We start from the raw sequence: 25,154 nt of genomic DNA on the forward strand, positions 1-25,154 counted from the left end.
ATTACCAGATCAGGAGAGATCTAATTATGGAAGCAGTTCAATTATGGATTTGTAATTCTGATACTGTTTATCACTCACTCACTCTCCACCTCCCTCTCTCTCGCTCCCCCTCTACTGTGCTAACAGGGGTAAAAAAAAGCTCGGAGTTGGCAAGGATGACGAGAAACATATTTTACATTTTAAAGCCTAGATCTGTAGTTTGACTATCACAGACTCCATGAGCAGAACTGTCAACGGGTTCCTCTCGCATTGCGCAATGTAGGACATCTCTTCATGGTACACACACACCTACACACACGCAACCGCTCATTCACACGTACACCTCTGACATCCTTCAGTATTGCACATCCTGTCCACTTTGAGACCTTTCAACGTCATGCTAACTCCAGCTACGGGGTGCAAGTAGGGCCACAAAACCTTCGTCCATACTGTTAGTCCCTGACAGGGATCTCTAGTGTGTCATAATTCACCATATTTGCCACAAATAGTCTTTATTTTTCTGTAACTCCCACTTAGAACAATGGTAACAAAACAATAGAGACAACCAAAAAACAACAGTAAAATCATTGAATTCTTTCAAGTCTATTTTTTTTTTTTTTTTGTTGTCTCTTGACGTTGTTTTTATGTCACATGGCCTCCACAGGCTCTGTGCCTGTGGCTGGAGAGCTGGCAAGTATCCTTCAGAACCATAAATGGGAGTCAGATGGCTGAGCGGTGAGGGAGTCGGGCAAGTGATCAGAAGGTTGCCGGATCGATTCCCAGCCGTGCCAAATGACGTTGTGTCCTTGGGCAAGGCACTTCACCCTACTTGCCTCGGGGGGAATGTCCCTGTACTCACTGCAAGTCGCTCTGGATAAGAGCGTCTGCTAAATGACTAAATGTATAAATATCAGTTCTTTGACAGTCGAGGGCCAGGTGGATATCAGAGAGAAGAGGAAGTGAGAGTGACATCGGAGAGGAACCAACATGTGTACCAATAGAAAGTGGTTTCTTTGAGCCTCTGTGGTCAGGTGTCGTCAGGTCAGGGGTGAATCAAACAATGGAAAAGCCTGACGTTGTCATACTCAATTCTAGTCAGAATATGAGTCTGATAACTCTCCGTTGGGCTGCGACTATGGGGCGTGTTTCAACCGAACTCGTAAAACAAATGCCTCTTCGCTCAATTGGACAGACCTACAACCAATCCTAGCAACGTAATATGTTGTTTGTAGAAAACAAATTCAACCCAAGCGCTCTCTCATGACATTGTTGATTACGTTACTGTTGATCATCTGTCCATCATCGTATAAAGCCTGCCCTGGCAATTTCATTGGTCCGCCCAGCTCCTTGTTTTATATAGTTTGTCCCCAATACGAGCCCCTCCAGACCCAACTTCCCGACCAAATTTTTGTTGTGGGCGGGGCTAAGTTGGGCTGGAAGCCAGGCTAAGTATGGAAGCCATCTTGCACAAAAACACCGACATAGCCAGCTAGCTAGATAACCAAGATGGAGACCCGGACTGGGCTGACCTGGAGTCTAAGAGATGTCCGGAAGAGTTTGCTTTCCTTCATTCTCTTTTCTATATCCTCAGTCTCATCTCTCAAACATTTTCCATGCCTGCAGAATCTCTCTCTCTCTTTCTCTCTCTCTCTCGTTACCCTACAAAGCCACAGGTGATGAAGTGTTTCACCGGACAGCACAAGTATCCCTTGACTCTCATATCTGCCTCACCCCACCACCCTTCATCCCCCCTCCTCACCCCTGAGTCTCAGTCCCCCTCCCCCAGCAGGTCTGCAGTGGTGTTGCTCTGTGGGGGGGGTGCGGAGCGCGGGGGCAGCGGGGGGCTGTGGTGGAGTCGCCTGGGGCTGGGGCCGCTTCCCCCCTCGCTGTCCGTGTTGGAGGTGGAGGGGGGCGGGGGCGGGGCCAGGCGGGGCAGGGGCGCTGACGAGGGGGGTATCCGCGTGGAGGGGGCCCCGCCCAGCCCCGCCCGCAGGCTCTGGATACGCCGGCACTCCTGACACACCCTCACGTGGCTGCAGCTGCGAGACGGGGCGGCGGGGGGGGCAGGGGGAGGAGGGGTGGTGTTGGCCCCCAGGGTGTCTTCCAGGAGTCGCTGGGGCCCGGGGCCCATGTCCGAGGGGCCTCCCCCAGCCCCGGCTCCGCCTGTCAGGGGCCCTGAGCCGCTGTAGAGCTTGCCGTTGCTGAGGCGCATCTCCCGGACCAGGCGCAGGGGCCGCGGGGCGGCCAGGGCGACACGCGCGGGGTGGCGACGCGCCGTGGAGCTGCTGAGGGGCCGGCGGCGGCGGGAGCGGGAGCTCTTCTTACAGGAGACGGCGTTTCTGAACTCTGTGAGCATCTCCTGACAGACAGACACCTGGGAGGAGAGAGGGAGGAGGAGAGAGGAGGACAGAGGAGGACAGAGGAGGAGGAGGGAGGAGGACAGAGGAGGAGGGAGGAGGGAGGAGGAAGACAGAGGAAGAGGGAGGAGGAGAAAGGAGGGAGGAGGAGAGAGGAGGGAGGAGGAGAGAGGAGGAGAGAGGAGGAGGAGAGAGGAGGACAGAGGAGGACAGAGGAGGAAGGAGGAGGAGGACAGAGGAGGAGGGAGGAGGAGAGAGGAGAGAGGAGGAGAGAGGAGGATACAAGAGGGAGGAGGAGGAGAGAGGAGGAGACAAGAAGGAGGAGGAGGAGGAGAGTGGTGGGAGGAAACAATAGGGAAGAGAGAGAAGTGAGGGAGGAGGAGAGAGAGAGAAGAAAGGGAAGAGGAGGAGGGGGAGGAAAGGGGAGACAAGAGGGAGGAGGGAGGAGAGGAGAGAGGGTGGAGGAGGGAGGGGGAGGAGGGAGGAGAGGGGAGAGAGGGAGGGAGGAGAGAGGAGACAAGAAGGAGGAGGAAGCAGGGGGAGGGGAGACAAGAGGGAGGAGGAGGTAGGGGCACAACAGCATAGAGAGGCAGAAAGGGTAGCAAGGGACAGAGGAGGGGTGAAAGAAGGGTGGAGGTGGAGAGTGGAGCAGATTAAGAACAAAAAGATCATGGAGTCAAGGGAGGAAGGAGAGAACGGTTGTGAAGAAAGGGGGTGAAGGAGGACCGACAAATGGCAAAAATGAAAGTGAGATAGATGGAAGGAAAAGGCAACATTTGTATAGGGAAGTGCAGGGATGGGAGGAGGATGGATGGTTGGGGAGTGGTAGAGACAGGAGGACATCCAGGGTGCAAAGAGGGTTATTACAATCCAGAAACAGTTTACTCAACATCAAATGTTCAGATATGAGTGTCTCTTAATGGTACGTAATGCACTATGAACAGGCAGTAATTATGTATCCACACACACATGCAAACACACACGCATAGCCTCACAGTCACACACACACAAACACTTTCGGCATTCCAACGGCATCTCAAACCAAACACAGAACTAAATAAACACACACACACACTTCACGACACATTCTGGTCGACGAAATCATAAGAGTGGAAGCTATACAATGTGCTTACATAAGCAAAAACAGTATTCATTATTTGAGCACAGACACTGATGGGCCAATGAGACGAGGTGGAAGATGGGAGACCAAGGAATGAACACAGAGAGTACCAGCGTACATGTGAGGCGTGTAAAAGAAGAATACATCATGACTTTTAATGCCAGGGAAATCATCACACCACACACTTGTCAATGCAAGCACATATTGCATTTTTCAATATTGCTTAACCGTACCTATTAGCTAGGAGGGGGGGGGGGGACACACACACACTAAACAATCGCAATCCAAAAAGCATTGTCATCGCGGAGCGCTGTAGCTAATACTGTACTATGGTGATGCGAAATGCATACATGGCATGCAACTGAAATGACATTCTGTGCTCTGCTAGCTGTACAAACGTTTTTTTTTTCTTTTCTCAACAGTGTCGTACTTTCACACCCCCCTTATCACAATGACCCCAGCATGCCCACCTCCAAACTGAGACACACACAAGCAAAACACACACAAATGATGCCAGAGACAGCCAGATGAAGAAGAAAGAAAAAAAAAAACGCGCTCACACAAGCCAAGGCTTAGAGGGCTGGCAGGGTTGCCATGGGGACCTACTGGGGTGTGTCTGCGGGGTCGGCGGGGGCATGGGCGGGGGCGTACCTCGTCTGTCTCGGCCGATCGCCGCGTCGACCACACAAACTCCATGATGGCCACGAACACTGCGATGATGAGGCCGCAGATGAGGACCACGAAGATGCCGCCAATGTTCTCCATGCCCAGACCTGCCGCAGGACACCAGGGTGGACACACACACACACACATACACATACACATACACACACACACACACACACACACGTTTATTGTTGAGAGCCGACTTGTCATTGTTCTCTGTCTCCATGTACAGAACTCTTGTTTCCATCTTTATGCTCTCACGTCCTTGCCAGGAGGCTGAATTAGACACTGAGATGCCCAGGTAGGTTACCAGATTTCTCTCGCGTAGCAACAAAGTCTCTCTGACGTACCGGAATGAACCTGGATACTGAATTACTGTGGCTAGTTCCTGTACTGCATACTGCCCTTGCACCCCTCACCCTCTTCACCTCTCTCTGTCTCTTTCTCTCTCACACACACACACACTCGCTCTCACACACACACACACACACTCGCTCACACACACACTCGCTCTAACACACACACACTCGCTCACACACACACACTCGCTCTCTCACACACACACATTTCACCCACCCTTGGCACGGTGGTCCTCCTCTTTGGGGCACTGGCCCCCCTCCCACCACCTCCTCTTCAGGATCTCCAGACGGTTGTTCTCCTGCAGCTGGAGGATGGCCAGGGTGATCTCATCTCTGAAGGGAGAGCCTGGGACGAGGACGAGAGAGGAGGACGAGAGAGGGGTGAGCAGGAGAGAGGAGGACGAGAGAGGAGGACGAGAGAGGAGGACGAGAGAGGGGTGAGCAGGAGAGAGGGGTGAGGACGAGAGAGGAGGACGAGAGAGGGGTGAGCAGGAGAGAGAGCAGAGAAGGGGTGGAGGTAGAGAGAGGATGACACAGACCCAAGGAGAGGAGAGAGAGTTGAGGACAGGAGAGGGAGAGAGAAGTAAAGGAAACGGAGGGGGAAGAGAGACCAGACGAGATAAAGATGGATGAGTATTAGAAGATAACGGAAAGAAGAGGGGCAGCGGACCGATAGAAAGGAAAGAGGAGAGAAAGCGGAGGCCAGTCCACGAGAAGAGGACGAGAGAGAAACGGATTAGCAGAGATTATTCGGTGGCAAACACTGAATGGTTGGAATATCGTCATTAGGAAACACGGAGGAGGAGATTAAAGAGATAGAGAGAGGGATTAGACCAGGAAGAGAGCAGACTATCGAAAGAGGGAAGAAGGGAGGATGTACATCCTAGCAGTGTCTCTTTCAGAGGCCAGAGCCTTTGCTCTCCAGGCCCCTTATTTGTGGGTGAAGTGTATCCCTTCATCTTTCCATCCCTCCACCCACCCACCACTCTCTTACCCAGGGGCATGCCGATGCCGTAGCCCTTGGTGTCCAGCAGGCCTCCTATCTGCGTCAGGTTGCAGTTGAGGTGGCGGTGGTACTCGTTCATGGTGCTCTCCATCAGGAAGGCGTACTTGGAGTTGAGCACGCGGGCGATACCCTCCTCCGTGCTCTTCACAAACACGCTGGGCTGCTTGGAGTGCATGTAGTTCCACATGCGCTGGTAGGTCTGGTACCGGGAGTTCTGGAGGAGGGAGAGAGAGAAAGAGAGGGAGAGAGAGAGAGAGAGAGAGAGAGAGAGAGAGAGAGAGAGAGAGAGAGAGAGAGAGAGAGAGAGAGAGAGAGAGAGAGAGAGAGGGGGAAAGGGGGAGGGAGAGAAAGGGGAGAGGTAGGAAAGGAAGTGTATTGGAGAGAGGAGGGAGTTGAGGGAATGGGAGAGGAATGCAGGGGGGTGAGAAAAGGACGTAGACAGAGGTGGGAGGGAAAGAGGGATGGAGAGGAGAAAAAGAGAGTAAGGGAGGGAGAGAACGAATGAAAAAGAGACAGCAGGGAGGGGGGAAACGAGAGGAACACAGTGAATAAGCAGAGTTTTAAAAAGGGAAAGTAAAAGAGGTAGAAAAGGGAAGCAGAACAGAGAGACAGGAGACAAAAGGAGCAGGCTCCTTGACTGGTGGAGGAACAGATGTGTTTTCTTCTAACCCAGATGGTGCTGTAAGTCTTAGCACAGGAGGTGACGGTCTACAACATGGCACATGTGAGTCAAGCAAGCCCTAATTAGTTACATGTATCAGCGTATATATGCTGAAAGCCATCTTGAACCAGGCGTGTGAAGGCTATGTGTGAATGTATAATGTATATTCTCGGTAGAGCCGGATAAACACACACAAGCGCACTTAACATTGTAAACAAACACGGAGGCACACATGCCACCGTGTACAAAGATTAAAAACATATGCACATACACTACCACTTAGCATAACCGCACTCGCAGACACCTACAGAGAGCAGGGCGTGCCACACACTGACAAACACAGATGCTGAAGGCTCCTTTAGAAGTCAACACGGGCGCTCTGCCACTTAACAGCAACACAAACAGCCGGAGAAAATACGAAGGAGCTCTTAGAAGAAGCAGCCAGTATATGGATAACCTGTCCTGTAGGCTCTCTCACACACACACACACACACACACACACGACAACCTGCATAAACAAATGAATGCCCCCTCAACACACACACACACATGTAACCACCCAGCCAGCCTGTGGCGGTGGATCGTACCATGAAGAAGGTCATGGTGCTCCCCCCGTGGATGGTGCCGTACTCGATGTTGGTCTGGTCCGCCAGGTCGTCGGGTGACTCGATGGGCACCTCCATCCTCTGGACCGTCAGGAAGGCAGCCAGGTTGGCCGTGTAGGAGGAGATGATGATCAGGGTGAACGCCCACCTGGAGGAGGGGTGGGGGGAGAGGGAAGAGAGATGACGCCGGGTTAATTCAGAGGAAAAGGGGCAGGTGGATGTAAGGTGCTGGAGAAAGACACACACACACACACACACACAACACAGCTACCCCCTCGCCCCCCCCTACACACTTACGCACCTAGCCTCAAGCAGACCATATGCAAACCTACCCTTCCCACACACACACACACACACACACCCTTACTCACCAGACCCCGCTGACACAGCGGGTGGAGAGGGCTCGGGGCATGATCTCTGAGCCCTGCTGCATGAAGCCTCCTATGGGGAACCACAGGCTGTTCCCCAGGGTGTACTGGTTCTCCAGCATGTCCCTGCGCTCCCGCAGACACGGGTGGGGGTTGTACCACTCGTACGGACTGAGCCTGGAGGGGGGGGGGCACACAGAATCTCTATAGTCGAGAACCGAGAACGTCCACTGCACGCGTACAAGTCTCTCCTCGCTGACTTGTTAAGTTCCTGTTCTGCCTAGAGGTGTCCTCTCTCCTACGCGAGCGTTCGGCTGACCGTGCGAAAGGGAAATGTCGACGCTTGTCTTGTGCGTGCGGTTCTTATTTGTTTGGATGTGCTGCTGAACTGACTCCAAGGCTGCTCCCGCGATGCAGGGAGGGTAGGTGCAGACTACTCACTGTTAAACTTGATGAGCTCAGTTTACTCCAAGGACAAAGGGCCATTTGGGTTGAAGAACTGGATCGATAGAGTAAACTACACCTCAGTGTATTCACAGTTCTTCGACAACTCAGCTTTCTCAAGGCAATTCATTTCATCAAACCATTTGAGTAAACGTATCAGGTTTTACAGTGTACTGATTTTGTCAGAACAGCACAAAAGGTGAGAATCTCTGTCTGTCTGTCTGTCTGTCTGTCTGTCTGTCTGTCTGTCTGTCTGTCTGTCTGTCTGTCTGTCTGTCTGTCTGTCTGTCTGTCTGTCTGTCTGTCTGTCTGTCTGTCTGTCTGTCTGTCTGTCTGTCTGTCTGTCTGTCTGTCTGTCTGTCTGTCTGTCTGTCTGTCTGTCTGTCTGTCTGTCTGTCTGTCTGTCTGTCTGTCTGTCTGTCTGTCTGTCTGTCTGTCTGTCTGTCTGTCTGTCTGTCTGTCTGTCTGTCTGCCTGCCTGCCTGCCTGCCTGCCTGCCTGCCTGCCTGCCTGCCTGCCTGCCTGCCTGCCTGCCTGCCTGCCTGCCTGCCTGCCTGCCTGCCTGTCTGTCTGCCTGCCTGTCTGTCTGTCTGTCTGTCTGTCTGTAGTAGTTCGCATGGCATGAATATAAATATCCTGTATATACATGTTTGCCCTGAGCGATGGATCTGGTGGGCAAACCACAGGAACTGCACACACATTTGCCACCAATGGGTAATGCACTGGTTTATATGAATTTTAAAGGTGTAAGTAGCATGACATGCTAATGCTAATGTTAGCGAGATTTAGCAACCATGCTTGGCACACCTTGCGGCCAGGAAGAGCACACAGCTGACTGCCAGATAGGCCAGCAACATGAAAAGCCACACTGCTGGAGAGAAGGGGTCCAGGAAGGAGAAGTAGCCTGGTTTCCTCCCCTGGAGGGAGAGAGAGTGAGAGACACAGGAGAGAACAGTAGAGAGGGAGAGGGGTAGGGGAAGAGGGAGAGAGAGAGAGGGGTAGGGGAAGAGGGAGAGAGAGAGAGAGGGGTAGGGGAAGAGGGAGAGAGAGTGAGAGACACAGGAGAGAACAGTAGAGAGGGAGAGGGGTAGGGGAAGAGGGAGAGAGAGAGAGAGAGAGAGAGGGGTAGGGGAAGAGGGAGAGAGAGTGACACACACAGGAGAGAACAGTAGAGAGGGAAAGAGAGGTGGGGGGATGGAACACAGACAGATGCAGAAATAGAGAAAGAAGAGAGAGGCAGTTACAAAATCGCAGTCCAGCTTCTCCTCTGTGAACCACACGAGGGCAGCGTGGTAGTCTGGTTACAGATCACATGCGGATCCTGCTACACCACACAGTATGAGCACTGCCAATTGTTTTGAGCAACCCTGTTGCTCCAAATTTTTAAACAAACAAAACAGACTTGCAGCAATATTATACCATATCAATGTCCGGAATCCCATTTTATAATATCCATGTGGCATTGTAATGGTAACTGACAACAGCGCAAACGGCACCAGCAGCTGAATGAAGCGGTTAGCAGACGTACCAGGTGGACTCGATAGAGGATACTGATGCCCAAGCTCATGAAAGGCTTGGAGAAGTCGATGACCTTCTCTCTCTCTGAGGTGATGGTGAAGCCAGCCACTGCCAAGTCGGCTTTCTGAAGGGTGGGGAGACACGGAGGAAGAGGACAAGTTGGCGCACCAGCAAATGAGAAGCCAGAAGAATGAAACCAGACCCACTTAAAGATGTGGGAAATACAGGGAAAAAGAAAGTCAAAATTCTCAGTTTATTTTTAAGGAACAGTAAAATATTCAAAGTCATGGAGAGAGAGAGAGGGTGAGAGAGAGAGAGAGAGAGAGAGAGAGAGAGAGAGAGAGAGAGAGAGAGAGAGAGAGAGAGAGAGAGAGAGAGAGAGTAGACCAGACAGGGAAACTGTGATACTGGCTATTGGGTGTTTCACCAATGAAACCATTTCCCTCTCCCACCCTCCTGACATTTTCATTACAAGCTAATTGATTAGCATGGGATGCTAATTAGCTGGGAGTGAGGGGGCAGGCGGGCGGGGGCGTTGGGTTGCGAGGGGTGTGGGGGCGGGGGGGGACCACCTCGGTACGTCGGCAGCCAGGCTGGGACCACACATGGGACCGGCGCAATCTAATTGAAGTATGGGGTACGGTAATTAACCACAGTGAGTCTCTCGTTATCACGGTAACAAGACTGTCTGGTGCACGCTGCGACCGGAATGAGAGTGAGGGGGCTCTGTGGTCCTCTGTGTGTGTGTGTGTCTCTGTGTGTGTGTCTCTGTGTATGTGTGTGTCTGTGTGTGTGTGTCTCTGTGCGTGTGGTGAGCGTGCGGTGTGCGTGTCTGTGTGTGTGTGGTGTGTGTGTGTGTTCTCACCCTGTTGATGAGCTCTCCCACCATACCGGTCCAGGAGCCGTTGGGTTCGGGCGCTCCGTACAGCCCGTCGTCCACCAGCTTGATCCTGAAGGAGAACTTCAGGGTGTCTGCCAGCTCCCTCAGCATGTCCACACAGAAGCCCTCATAGCGCTCGTTACCATGGTAGTCCTGGTAGTTAGCTTTACGCATCACATATGGGTTCTCCTGAAGGACGCACACACAAACATAGATACACACCCACACACACAAAGATACATAAACACAGACATAACCACACGCAAAAAAACAACCGTGTCATTGCAGCTCTTTAAACGTGAGTGAAGGAAAAGTTCAAATATTGTCGTCGGGGGCTGAGTTGTGAACTGTGAGGTTAAAAAGAGTTTGACCTCACCAGGATGGTGGTGACAATGAGCGTCTTGTTGGCAAGCGTCTCTGACACATTGATGTCCAGGCTGGTGGAGTTCATAGCTAGAGTGTTGTTGGAGTACCAGATCCCAATCTGAGAGATAAAGAGATAGTGAGGGGTAGAGAGAGAGAGAGAGAGAGAGAGAGAGAGAGAGAGAGAGAGAGAGAGAGAGAGAGAGAGAGAGAGAAAGAGAGAGAGAGAGAGAGAGAGAGAGAGAGAGAGAGAGAAAGAGAGAGAAACAAGGAGAAAGAGAGACCGATAAACAAGGAGAGAGAGAGAGAGAGAGAGAGAAAGAGAGAGAGAGAGAGAAACAAGGAGAAAGAGAGACCGATAAACAAGGAGAGAGAGAGAGAGAGAGAGAGAGAGAGAGAGAGAGAGAGAGAGAGAGAGAGAGAGAGAGAGAGAGAGAGAGAAAGAGAGATAAACAAGGAGAGAGAGAGACCAATAAACAAGGAGAGAGAGAGAGAGAGAGAGAGAGAGAGAGAGAGAGAGAGAGAGAGAGAGAGAGAGAGAGAGAGAGAGAGAGAGAGAGAGAGAGAGAGAGAGAGAGAGAGAAAGAAAGAAAGAAAGAAACAAGGATAAGCGGTGCGCTGAAAGACAAGTTGTACCAGACAGGGAGCAGCTAAAGGCCTGAGAGTACACTTAAGATAATTCTGTCCACCCTTCAATAGGTCACATGGGACGTGAAGGCTCTACAAACAGAGCCCGCGGTTTTCCCCCTACCACTTTCCTTCCTTTAGTGACATTCACAGAAAGCACCCTCATCGGAAAAATGCTCCTTCCTGAACCAAAGGTACTGAACGACTTGACTACGAGAAGGGTAAAAGCGTCTGTATGCGTTTAGAAGATGCCTTCATTCAAAGCGGCGTACATGTTCCGAGCCTCTTAAAAAAAAAAATATCAGGCAGGAAAATATACAGTACGTTTATCTTGCCAATCCTGCCTAGCTAGTACGTTTGAAAGTGTTCCTTTGGCAGTATCTTCCAGAACATCTCTTTGTGACAAGACTATTGTCTTTTGTTACCGTGCAGCACTTATCATCAGCACAGTCCATAACCTCATCAAAGGCATCATTGTGAGGATGATTACACGTGTGATTAAATCAGAACTGGGAAGTGACAGGCTCCTCATCTAGACTAGTTCTGAGATCAAGAACAGAGAGGAATTATCTTGGTTCTATCAAGGCAGACCCCTCCCCACCCCTTCCGGGATCAATATATCAAGGATGAAACGCGTCTCTGGATTACCCATGACCCTCCGTATCGTGCAGAAGTAAATTACTCATGAACACCGTAATGGGAACTACCTTTGGGTAACTAAATGCATTATGGTTGATGGCAAGAGTAGCAAAATGTAGCTCACAGTGGATTTATGTCTGCATAGTTATTTGTCATAATGCAGAATGCCACTGTACTGAAGAGATTTGTGTGATAACTTGGTTACATGACTGTTTGCATAATCACTAATAACTTTTTAAGCAGCGACAGTTAGCCATCATTAGCTTTAAGCTAATTTAAGAACCTGTTGCTATAGGTAACCAGATCACTGCCAATTGTTCTGTGCTTTCCAACATTTAAAATCTTAGTTCTAAAAATATAATATTTATTATCTTGTTTAAAAAACTATTTACTAGTTTCTATCTTTTAATTTGTGGTATATTCTTAAGCCTACTTATTTCTAGACTGGAACCAACTTATTTTAAGATATCTTGTTGAGTAAAATTATCTTGCTGCATGGACAGATAATTTCACTAGTATTAAGTCATTTTCCCTTCAATGCCCTTAGTGTTCATTTCTTGTATTTTTAGACCTTTTTTGCAGTGAGTGCACTGGTGTCAAATCGGAACCTCCGCATTTGGACGGTGTCGTTGCCTCTAGCTTGATGTGCCCCCCTCATCCCACAGTAGAGAATAAGCCCTAACCTCTTTGTGGCCTCCACGTTGTTTCTCCAGGATCTTCAAGGTGTAGTTGGTCCTCTGGCCCTTGCTGTTGAACTCCACCCTACCCGTCAGGCCGTCATACTCCACCTGACCGACACACGGAAAGAGGAGGGGACGGAAAGAGATGGAGGAAAGGGAGAAGGAGGGAAGAGGTGAATCGGGGAGGGGGTAGAAGGGGTGGAACAAAGAAAGAAAGATTTTTTTTGAAAGGCACGGGGAAAATAAACGGAGACGAGGGAGACAGGCACACGCCAGTAAGAAAAATCAATCACGATTACAAAGAGAGAGCTAGACTCACACACGAGACGTCGTACGCACCCCAAACGGAGGCTTCCGTGTGCTGTCAGAGTTGAGGAGCGGATGAGAGTGAGGATGAATAGGCTGGCGGGGGGTGGGGGGGGGGGTGAAAGACACCATGTGGTTGGATAACAAAGACAGATGCCGGACCTGTGTGAGAGAGACAATGAAGGATGGAGCCCCAGCAGGCTGGACGACAGGTTGTCGATGACAGGAACTGACGAGAAAAGACGTGAAATGATAAAAGGATGTAAAAAATAAAAAATAAAAAAACGGAACTGGCAGATGCGCAGGGACGCAGCATGCTCACGTCTGCCGCTGAGAGCAGCATGTGTAACATACAGGAGAGATGCATCCGGAAAGACATGGAATGGCTGCAGGGCAGATGAAAATGAACATGAACTTCTGGCCCACTAACATTCCCAGTTGACACAACATATTAACGTGTGGGTTTGTATCTGCGTGCAGGGTACGTGTGAGTGTGTTTGTGTTTACTGACCATGCGCAGGTAGTTCATGAGACTGGTGCCGTGCTGCCAGATCTGAGGGGAGGTGCAGCTCAGAGGCTTCACCCCAATCTCCTGGCTGCGGTTCAGCTCCCGCACGGCGCCCACCACCACGTGAACCGCGTCAAACATCAGCGCCGACGACAGCTGGGGACAGCACGGACGGCAGGGGGGGACGGAGGAGAGGCGAGAGGGGAGGGGATTTAAAGATGATGTCATCTGGAGATAACGAGGATCACACTGTAGAATTGTACCTGGACCAACCCGCAGTGTAAGTGCTTGTGTATGCATTTACAGGTATTTGTGTGTGTGTTTGTGTACAGTATTGATGTGTAGGTGAGTAGTTACAGTGTGTGTGTGTGTGTGTGTGTGTGTGTGTGTGTGTGTGTAGTGTTAATGTGTCTGTGTGTGGTGACAGTGTGTGTAGTTATGGTGTGTGTGTGTATTAATATGTATGTGTGGAGACAGTGTGTGTGGAGTTATGATGTGTGTGTGTGCGCGCGTGTGTGTGTGTGTGTGTGTGTGTGGACCTACAGCAGGTCCAGGGTAGGGGCTGATGTCACAGCCTTCCCTCCAGGAGAGGTTGAGACTTCTGATGAACTCCAGGTAGAAAGGGTGGGTGGTGTTGAACATGGAGAAGCCGAGGATGTTGGAATGCTCGTCCACAATGTCATCTAGTCTGAGCAGAGGGAAGTCCTGGGGAGGGAGGGGGTGGGGGGGGGGAGAGGCAGGGAGCTCGGGTAAGTGATAGAGCTTGGATAGAGAGAGAAACGGAGAGAAAAGACTGATAAGAGAAGAGAAAGGCTAATGAGGATTACTAGCTTTTCGCAGAGAGAGAAAAGTACAGACAGAGTGAATGTGAGCGAGAGAGAGAGCGAGAGAGAGAGCGAGAGCGAGAGCGAGAGCGAGAGAGAGAGAGAGAGAGCGGGAGTGAGAAAGCAAGAGAGAGTTAGAGATGCAGATAAAGGTGGGTGAAGCTCACTAGCAGAAGACAGTAAGTGAAGGAAGAAACATAGAGAAAAAGAGAGAGAGATTCTGTGTGCCAACACCGATTTTCATGCTGTGGACGTCTCCAGAGAGGAAGCATGAAACAAACAAGAAAACATACAGGCATGAAAAGAGAGGAAAAGGAGAGGAAGGGGTTAAAGGAAACAAGACACCCCGGCAGTCTCTGCGCTAGCGTCCATCTCTCCCTGTTTCTATCTTTTCTTTTTTCTCCCGTCGCTCTTTTACGCCCTTCTTGTGTCCCTGGCGTGTCGCAGTTACGTTTCCGCGTGCTGATGTCGATGGTTTACCCCCCCCCCCCCCCCCCGCCTGCCTTTCCCCCTCACACATAAAAGGGACAAAGGGAGGGAGTGGGCAAGCGGAAGGACACAGATGGATGGAGGGATGAGGGATAGACGGATGAGGGATGGACGGATGAGGGATGGACGGATGAGGGATGGAGGGATGAGGGATGGAGGGACGAGGGATGGACGGATGAGGGATGGAGGGATGAGGGATGGATAGATGGAGGAATGAGGGATGGACGGATGAGGGATGGAGGGATGAACGGATGGAGGGGAGGCAGAGAGGCATTGGTATGCACTTACCATGGTGGTGAGGATGTACTTATAAAACGCTGATGTCATCCCCAGCTCTGACGCCTGGAGGGGAGAGAGATAGAATGAAGGAGAGTAGGGGGGGGGCAGGAAAGAGAGAGAGAAAAGGAGAAAGAGAATGGCAAACCCGAGAGGGAGAGAGTTTGGCCAACGTGTGAGAGAGAGAGAGAGACAGAGAGAGAGAGAGAGAGAGAGAGAGACAGAGAGAGAGAGAGAGAGAGAGAGAGAGAGAGAGAGAGACAGAGACAGAGACAGAGAGAGACAGTAACGGAGCAAGAAGAGACAGCACATTTGTTATTCGCAGGCGTGGATGTTTCCAAGTCAGGCAGCGTTTGTGTTCGACGCTCGGGGCCCAGAAAGCCGTCCCGATCGTCTTCCTGCGTATGGAAATCCACCGTCCCTCACCTCTGACTCACGCCACCAGACTGACTAGCTGGAGTAGCCGCAGGACACAGGATAAGCAGCAACACCTTCTCTAATGAGTTTGAGCTGACATTTCTAGACCCATAAAATGGCTTGTTAGACCTCTTAAGAAGTCGCTTATGCCTATTCGACAAACCAGCTTGGCTTAAAAAGATCCCTTTGTTATGACGTTTGTAGATGCGAGTTAATTAACCTGCTCAGTTCCGAGGCTTTGCATGAATTATGTGTTTCGTTGTGTGAAATAAGAGCCTGACTTGAGGGTTAGCACACATTTGATCTGTTGTTAGGGGAGCTAGTGAAGAGGGGGCTGGAGGGGGCGGGAGGGGGCTGGGGGAGGCTGGGTGGGGGGCTGGGAGGGGGCTGGAGGGTGATGAGGGAGGCTGGGTGGGGGGCTAGAGGGGTCTGGAGGGGGATGGGTGGAGACTGGGGGGGGGCTGGGGGGGGTGGGGGGGAGGCTGGGTGGGAGGCTGGGGGGGTAGGTTGTGGCCACTGACCTTCTTAAGGATGAGGTAAGACACAGAGGCGTTGGCGTCGATGATGATGGTTGCCACTTTGTCGTCGCGGATCTCCTTCAGCAGGGGGGTGGGGTCCAGGCTGTCATCCAGCATCCTGATCGACAAAGTCTCCCTGGAGATCAGGAAGCGCCGCACCAGCTCCTCCAATCGCAGCAGGCCTGGGGGGCGGAGTCAGATTACAGATGAGGGCAAAATCGAAGGCGCACCATGGCGACAGTTCTATCATTACAAGTCAGAGGTCGCATTTCCTCCCTTGTGGAAATGACAGGTTTATGGCCATGAAAACTAATGAAAGACATATTAACACACTGGCCAGTCTGTTTCTTCTGAACAGCAATGGCTCATTCATGCCATTCTAATATAAGTGTGGGAAAATTCCACTGGCAGTGTAAATAAAACGAGAGCTTGGTGTCTAGGGGAACATAGAAGGAGAGGAGGGGAGAGGGGAGGAGGGGAGGGGGGAGTGGGAGGGAGGATGTGAGGGAGCACACACTGGAGGCTCCAGGAGAACAGGTCTGTAAGCAGTGTGGTAATCACTGAACCAGGGCAAAACTTTAATTAGTTTGAGGGAGGAGGAGGAGGAGGAAGAGAAAAAAAAATCAATGCTCGCCACAGTTCCCTCTCTCTCTGTCTCTCTGTCTCTCTATCTCACCTTCCTTACTAGCAAACACACACACACACACACAAACAACACAAACACACACACAATCTCCATCTATATCATATCTTTCTCTCTCAGTATCACAGTTTCCCTATCTGGTCTACTCTCTCTCTCTCTCTCTCTCTCTCTCTCTCTCTCTCTCTCTCTCTCTCCTTGTTTATCGGTCTCTCTCTCTCCTTGTTTATCTCTCTCTCTCTCTCTCTCTCTCTCTCTCTCTCTCTCTCTCTCTCTCTCTCTCTCTCTCGTTCTGTGCTCTGGTTACCTCTCTCCATCCTTCTCCATCTCTCCGCTCGCTCTCTGTCTCTCTCTCATCTCTCCGCCTCCCCAGGATCCCACTACGTTCCTCATTTACATACTCCATCGCTCTATCACCATCTCTCTTCTCCTTCTCCTCCACCAGCCCTCCCTCTCTCCCTCCCTCTCTCCCTCCCTCTCTCCCTCCCTCTCCCCCTCTCTCTCTCTCTCTCTCTCCCTCTCTCCCTCTCTCCCTCTCTCTCTCTCTCTCCCTCTCTCTCTCTCTCCCTCTCTCTCTCTCCCCCTCTCTCCCTCTCTCCCTCTCTCCCTCTCTCCCTTCCTCCCAGCTCATCCATCTCATGAAAACTGCATAAAGGTACAAGGCTCAGACAGTATATTGTGACCAATACGTGATGAGGAAACGGAAAACCTCTCAGTGACCCAAAATTTCTGGAATGTAGACACAGACGTGCAAACATACGCACAAACACACATGCAGAGGAACACACACAAACACACACGGAGCGAGATGAAAACAAGCAGAGCACACAGCACACAGTGTAAAGGCTACTGCACTCTCTCCATGACGTTCTCACAAAGCCAATCAACTTGTTCCTCTCGCATAATCAGTGCAGCATGGACAGTGTCACAGCTATGTGAGATTTCACACATCTTTAAAATTCACACATACAACAACACACACACACACACACTCACACTTCTACTGAAACAGTTTCACTGAAGTAAAAAAAAAAAAAGAAATCTACTAGTTTTGATCTACAGTGAACATTGACGTGCGTGCACACATGCGCGTATACACGACACGCACACAAACAGTCGCCATACGAATCACGACTGTTGAGTGGCAGTTAGCACCTTTCCTGCAGCCATGGCAACCTGAACTGCTCCACGACAATAGATAGCACAGCCAACTGGGTCAGAGTCTCTGTGTGTACGATAACCTTGGTGGAGATCAAACCTCGACCAAATACGTACCAAGGCTTGTCTCAGAAAGACCGCTGCCTCCTTAATCACGCCTGTTGCTCCACAACCGGTTAAGGAAATATGTACGCTATTTAACATGTGAACCCATACAGAACGTCGCGCTGGATGCTGTTAGAAAATGCATAGAGGCTATGAAAACATTTTTTAGACTGAGTGTTTCTCGTTTACCCGCCCGGCAACACGTCATTGCCACATGTTTTGAGTCTGTGTATAGTTGTGTGTTGAATTTTTTTTTACTCCCCTTTTGTCACTCGGGTTTGTCACTCTCCCTCTGACTGGAGAGGAAAGGAAAAGAAGCTGACAAACCTGTTGAAGTGCTGGTGGATGGAAAGAGTCGTTTTTATTGACGCCTCGATGGTCCATGATTTTTTTAAATAGCTAGCGCATATAGCTAGCTTTTTACGAATGATACTGGAGTCCCAGAGGTCACTGGTATCATCGGTGAAGAGGAAGTGCTGAAATCTCTCATGCACACCAAGGGAAGGAAAAGTCTAGATCCTGATTGTGTTGAGGTGCAGGCCACTCAAAGGCCACTCTACTTTTTCAGAGAGAGGTTCCAAACGTGTTACAGTAAAGAGTCTATTGTAGTGCCAGTGGCCAAGGTTAGGACTCCCATTTCACTATGACTATCGTCCTCTAGACCTTACACCTCTGACTATGAAGGTGTTTTGACAGATTGTCAGAAAGGAGATCCTTACTGTGACCAAAGATGAACTCCTTCCTTAAGAGTTTACAGAGCAGATAGGGGGTGAAGATGCGGTAACACTTGCGGTAACAGATGCGGTTCTGTGTCTAAGTTGTTCATATTGGTTATTTTGTTTTGAGCTTGTAGTTAAATTAATCCTAGCATTAGTAGTTAGGAGTAAATAACAATAATAATATATATTGTATAGTTCATATCAGATAATAAAGGCTAAAGCATTTTTAGCATCAATGAATATGTGTTTAGTTCCTATACTCTGTATAATGTTTGGTAACACTAGGCATGTACTTGTGTTAGATATTGTTTGGTCAGGTGGTTTAGCGAGCACTTATTCTGTTTTCCTTTCTCTGGCACTGTTCTTTGTCCCCATGTTCCGCTGTGGGCTATTATTCTAATAAATGTCACATTACACTGCTAAAGTATTTCCCTTGTCGCTGTGCCGGGATGCAAACACCCCTTTCCCCCCCCTTAAACACGGGTACATCTGTTAGGCCCCTCCCTCACCCCTAGACAGAGACAGTCAACTGTAAGGGTCAGAACACAGCCCCCCAAGGGACCAACTCTGCGTTTGCCATCCAACAGAGGAGAGACATGACTTCATGTTTTCCCATGGGAGCTTGAAGAAGGTCTGTATCTGAAAGGGAGGGCAGGTGGAGCGGGGGTCATCGTCGAGAGGATGAGGAAGATCGAAACTGGCGTGTGACTTTGGTTCTGAACTTTGCCTGTCTGGTGAACTTTAAAAGTGGATTTGGAGGATGAATGACTCACAGCAGGACACAGTCATATCCGCAGAGAGTGTGAAACGGCCGTGGAGCTGTGAACTCGTAGATATCCACTTTTTTTTTTTTTAAACACACCCACACGCATGCAATACGCAAACATGCGTCCGCACAGAGAAACGTTTACACGTATGCCGTGTCAGACACACAAACATACACACACACACACACACACACACTCTATCTGACTGCACTCACACTCAGCCTTGGCACAGACCAGGCTGGCTGAAGGATAGCTGAAGGAACGCAAGATGGCTCCTATGGCCAGGCTCAGGTCCTCGTTGCTAGGGTACAGAGTGACTGAGGCGAAGCGCAGGTATGGCAACCGCGGAGTCTCCTCTGGGCCGATCTTCACATGAGGGATCTGAGAAGAAAGGAGAGGGGAGAGTAATGGAGGGAAGGGGAATGGAAAGCAATATATTTTAAAAGGGGGTCAGAGAGAGACACAAAGAGAAAGAACGAAAGAGTATAAAAAGAGAGAAAGATAGGATAAAACGAGGGGGGGAGGGGAGAAAGAGAAAAATAAATGAAAGATGGAGAAAGCAAGTATACGGAGCGACAGTAGGAATATAGTTTGAGCGCACGAGAAGAGGATGGTGGGAGGAAGTCAAGATGAAGAGGGCCGAGACATGAAGACAGAGAGAGGGGAGAGGATGAAAGGCCAAGGGGAAGAAGAGAAAACAGATGGAAGGAGAGGATGATGGTTAATTACATGAGAAGATATTCAATTCAGACGGGAGGGCGAATCTCTAGACACGGAAAATAGAAGCCTGGGAAAGTGGGTAAAAGAAAGAGGGAGTGTTTGTGTTCATTTTGGGGCGTGTGTGTGCCTGTGTGTGCGTTCACTAACCTCCTTCTCCCCACATATATGACTGACAGTAGATGCAGAGGCTGGGCTGGAGGCGGGGCCTATCACTGACACGACACCTTTGGGTAGAATCTGGCACACTGTCGAGAAATATTCAAAATTTCATCGACCAGCTTTCACCAAAGATATTTGTGCATGTAAAAAAATGTTGATACATGGTTATATAGCAAACAGGTTGCCGTAAACACTATTAAACTGGTAAGACATCGAACACATCCATTTGTTAACGATTTCAACACTGCCCACATAACACACATCTGCTTCTCCTGCGTTTTTGTTGTAGATCATTTATCCGTGGTGTTATGTTTATGGTGTATCAACCATTTCTACCGGGCTGTTTTAAAACAATACTAATCTGCTAAACCGGTTTTCAGTTATTATGTTCACAAAAAAGAGTAAACCATTCACACATTTTAAAAGGGAGCGATTGTCTACAACTTGGCATGTAAATGCAGAAATCCATTTACTTATTCAATCGTGTATTTAATTATTCATTAAACATCCCAAAATCCGATCCAGTTCACATATTTTTCCTGTTTGCAACTAGAGGTGAGAGGTTGGAGGATCCTGGCAAAAAGAGAATTGTTTATAGTTTATTTGTTTATTGTTTGTTTGTTTGTTTATTGTTTGTCATCTTGGCTGTGACATGACAGTATTACTGTACATTCACCTCTTATGGTGGACAAAAAAACAGGCATGTTATTCAATCATTTATTGTAATTTCCAATGTGTAAAGGTTAAAATGTTGGAATTATAGGTCATGCTCTTGATTGGCAATTACCTATCAAATCATACTCAATGTGTATTGGCAGATTGTAATTCTCTAGAGTTGTGTAGTCTCTAGAGTTGTGCCCCGGAGTTGACAAGGTTCGATATTCGGCCCACTGTTCATTTAACATATCAATAACATTGGGATTGCATGTAATGTAATGCAACTTCATGGCGGTTTTAGATTTTAGTGATGTAATTTATGCAAGCGTCTTCCATTACTCTGAGAGCACTTGATTCTGTGTATCATGCAGCCCTTAGGTTTGTCACAAATCATAAATGCCTAACACACCATTGTGATCTCTAAAGCACCATTGGCTGGTCACTTTTTGTGTAAAAATGCGTATCTCGTCTTTTTCAAGTGTGTGTCATTGTTAAACTGTTTGTCTGAAACATTGTTCCCCCTGCTGCAGTTTACAGGCCTCTCTCGGAAAATAGATTTGATCTCAACGAGAGTCACCGGTATAGATAAAGGTCAACACAACATTTATAAGGCTGTCCCTTTAAACGTACTGGCTTTGTTTCAGCTCTGCTGTAATCCCGTTAAATATGGGGTGTCCTGTCCTTCTCGCCATGGTAACCGATGCAAAAACTGTCATGGCCACCGTTACAGAAAAAGATAACGTTTTTCATTCACAGCACCACCTCTGCCGTGGATATCTCAATGGTTTAGAGCACGGAAAAGTCAATGAAGACATGAGGAGGACATGGTCTGTCTCATGTTAATTGATCGGTTTTCTGTGTTTTTATTCAATAATGCTGCTAGGGAGATATGTCACTCTGCCTACGAGATTTACAGGGGAAGAAGAGTCTTGACTTGCAAGACCTTCCCTTGGCGTGTGTGTGTGTGTGTGTGTGTGTGTGTAATCGGGGAGTGGAGGTGTGTGTGTGGTGTGTGTGTGTATTGCATTTCAGACAGCTGTAGCTGCGAGATGATGAGTGCTCTGATCCAAAAGTCCAAACATCCTTCTGGCAAACTAGCCTGTCAGAGTCTCCTGCCCATTGGTCAAGGACAACACACACACTTTATCTCCTTATATAGAGCGTGCTGTTGCCGAGAGCATGGTGTGTGGACCTCCTGCAACGAAAGCAGTAAGTGTTGTGTCCTTAGTGATGTTGTGGGTGTAGCACAGACTGATATATGATACAGTAATTATACTGCGATTCTACCATATTTATAATTACCCATTCAACATGGCAGATACTGTTGATGACACGGCGCACTCTGTGCTCCCAGTCTGCTGTCATGCTGTGTACAGTGTACTAGTCTCTACTAGTCTGGACTGGTCTGTACTGGTCCATACTGGTCTGTACTGGTCTGTACTGGTCTGTACTGGTCCATACTGGTCTATACTGGTCTGTACTGGTCTATACTGGTCTGTACTGGTCTGAACTGGTCCGTACTAGTCTGTACTGGTCCTTACTGGTCTATACTGGTCCTTCCTGGTCAATACTGGTCTATACTGCTCAGTACTGGTCTATACTGGTCTATACTGGTCTGAATTGGTCTGTACTGGTCTATACTGGTCCGTACCGGTCTGTACTGGTCCGTACCGGTCTATACTGATCCAAACCAGTCTATACTGGTCCAAACTGGTCCTTACTGGTCTATACTGGTCTATACTGGTCCATACTGGTCTTTACTGGTCCATACTGGTCTAATACTCACTGGTGTCGGTGGTCTCGTACTGGGAGTCCCTCTGAAGCTCGTAGATGTCGACCTCCACCCGCGAGCGTGACGGCCCCTCCATCACACTGTTGATGTTCTCCCGGGCCAGGGCCAGAGCCAGGCGCTCGCCACGACCACACACCGACTGGTCATCCAAGATGGCCGCTGGACCAGGCGAGGGGGAGAGACGATATATCAGCGGTAACTCACACACACACACACACAGACGTCTGCAAGCACCAGCACGTAAACAGGTGCACACACAGTTCAGACAGTCCCACTCAGTGGGGGGAGAGATAGTCTTGAGGGAGGGGAATAGGGAGGAGGGCAGAGGGACTGAGATTAGGGAGGGGAATAGGGAGGAGGGCAGAGGGACTGAGATTAGGGAGGGGAATAGGGAGGAGGGCAGAGGGACTGAGATTAGGGAGGGGAATAGGGAGGAGGGCAGAGGGACTGAGATTAGGGAGGGGAATAGGGAGGAGGGCAGAGGGACTGAGATTAGGGAGGGGAATAGGGAGGAGGGCAGAGGGACTGAGATTAGGGAGGGGAATAGGGAGGAGGGCAGAGGGACTGAGATTAGGGAGGGGAATAGGGAGGAGGGCAGAGGGACTGAGATTAGGGAGGGGAATAGGGAGGAGGGCAGAGGGACTGAGATTAGGGAGGGGAATAGGGAGGAGGGCAGAGGGACTGAGATTAGGGAGGGGAATAGGGAGGAGGGCAGAGGGACTGAGATTAGGGAGGGGAATAGGGAGGAGGGCAGAGGGACTGAGATTAGGGAGGGGAATAGGGAGGAGGGCAGAGGGACTGAGATTAGGGAGGGGAATAGGGAGGAGGGCAGAGGGACTGAGATTAGGGAAGGGAATAGGGAGGAGGGCAGAGGGACTGAGATTAGGGAGGGGAATAGGGAGGAGGGCAGAGGGACTGAGATTAGGGAGGGGAATAGGGAGGAGGGCAGAGGGACTGAGATTAGGGAGGGGAATAGGGAGGAGGGCAGAGGGACTGAGATTAGGGAGGGGAATAGGGAGGAGGGCAGAGGGACTGAGATTAGGTTTTTACCCTTCAGGGGATGGTGGGGCTGGAGGGGGCAATGAGGGTGTGTTGAAGCCAGGTGTGTGTGTGTGTGTGTGGGGGAGGAAGGGAGGGGGGGGGGGGGGACGTAGGTGGAAACAGACACTAACCCATGCGGACGGAGGAGAGCAGGGGAGCCTGGCTGTAGGAGCGTGGCGCCATGGAAACTAGCAGGAGGGAGGAGAAGTGTATCGACAGCAGCAGCGCTGGCAGAGCCTGCATCTTCTACTGCTCCTCATGGAGAACGATCTGCTGGCTGCCTGTATCGCCGCCTGCACACACACACAGCAGCACATCCGGTCAAGCACACAGAGACAAACCCAACGACGGTTAAACACACACCGAACAGACACTTTAAACACACCGAACAAACACTTTAAACACACCGAACACAACGCGAGCTTAGATCGGGACTTCCACATCTAATGCGAGAGCGAAATTCTTTAGCATTCATTTGAGCGCGAAATAGATTTTTGAGTTTTATCTAAATACACATTACGTTGCACTCATATTGTCATATTTGCCGAACATGACAACCAAAAATGCTACCTAAATGATTTGGGGGCTTTTGAGAAAACATCTACCAGAGTAGATGGTCTTAGTCTTGCATGTATGTTGGGCTCTGAACAAATTTCACACTGTACAGTAGGATTCAAGCAGTTGCTGTGCTATTGTGTAGCTAACAAGTGTGCACGACTGGTGCACTTAGCTTCAGTTGTAACCTGCTGTACACCAAACCTAACCCTTTCTAAGTCACAGTATGGTGGTATGCATTCATATTGTGAGTGATTCAATCTGGAATAATGTTGCTTGAATAACACTGTCAGACTAATTTACTACCATTGTGAGTGCTATGGTCTTATTTTAGATCTTATTTAATATTTTCCATTGTATAGTATTCTTTGGAATTATTTAGACTGTTGTACTTTCTCTACATTTATATTTTAGATTTGTATGTTTGTCGTTTGCACCTTCCTGCCACAGAAAATTCCTTGTTTGTGTGAACCAATTAGTTATAAGTTACTTATAAGTTAAATAAGTCAATAAAGGCCATTCTGATTCTGAAACAAACCTGTTCATCGGTTTATCCAGCCTCAGTTTAATATAAATAAAGATGTTTACATACATACTTTGTCCAATGCCATGTAAGGTGGTGAGTGACAAGTCTACCGTCGAGACACAGTGCTAGGTTTCAGGGACAATGCATATGCTAACAGAAATAGCTGCTGGAGTTATGTCTCTAAAGGCCAAGATCCCAACGTATAACTGTGACAGCGCTCTTGCTAATACAGACAGCTTCGCCAAGACTGACAGTTTGACAGGGAGGGTGAGGAGGGGAGGGGGGGAGTGGGAGATGGAGAGCACAGTCAGAGACAGACAGGAAGATGAGGGGTGAGCTATGAGAGGAGGAGAGGAGACAATCACCACTATGATGCAACAAAGAGCTTGACAGCTTAGGGAGGCGTGGTCACAACCTTTTGACCTTTCCACCTCTGAACTCGCTGTAGGTGGAGAGAGGACTGAGTGTATGGAGGTGGTGGAATGAGTCACCTTTGACCTTGTCTAGACCAGTGGTTCTCAACCCTGGTCCTCAGGTACCCCCTGTCCTGCATGTTTGAGATGTTTCCCTGCTCCAACACACCTGATTCAAATGAATGGGTCGTTATCTAGCTATGCAGAAGCCTGTTAACGACCATTCATTTGAATCAGGTGTGTTGGAGCAGGGAAACATCTTAAACATGCAGGACAGGGGGTCCCTGAGGACC

At 49.5% G+C, this 25,154-nt stretch overlaps 1 protein-coding gene across 1 annotated transcript; it reads right to left on the bottom strand.

The window, feature by feature from the left end:
• Positions 1 to 1,747: 1,747 nt before the first annotated feature.
• Positions 1,748 to 23,610, bottom strand: grik5 (glutamate receptor, ionotropic, kainate 5). The gene is made up of 19 exons (XM_084670989.1): positions 23,499 to 23,610; positions 22,321 to 22,485; positions 19,866 to 19,963; positions 19,214 to 19,379; positions 15,613 to 15,791; positions 14,687 to 14,740; positions 13,629 to 13,790; positions 13,089 to 13,241; positions 12,275 to 12,379; positions 10,339 to 10,446; positions 9,948 to 10,151; positions 9,093 to 9,206; positions 8,372 to 8,481; positions 7,125 to 7,298; positions 6,736 to 6,901; positions 5,476 to 5,701; positions 4,699 to 4,827; positions 4,063 to 4,229; positions 1,748 to 2,353 (listed from the first exon to the last, which is right to left on the bottom strand). The coding sequence occupies exons 1-19, from the start codon at positions 23,608 to 23,610 to the stop codon at positions 1,748 to 1,750; spliced, it is 3,198 nt and encodes a 1,065-aa protein (XP_084527115.1).
• Positions 23,611 to 25,154: the final 1,544 nt, after the last annotated feature.

The sequence above is a fragment of the Hypomesus nipponensis genome, chromosome 2 (genome assembly GCF_054491055.1).
Source record: "Hypomesus nipponensis isolate SF chromosome 2, ASM5449105v1, whole genome shotgun sequence".
Classification (NCBI taxonomy): Eukaryota; Metazoa; Chordata; class Actinopteri; order Osmeriformes; family Osmeridae; genus Hypomesus; species Hypomesus nipponensis.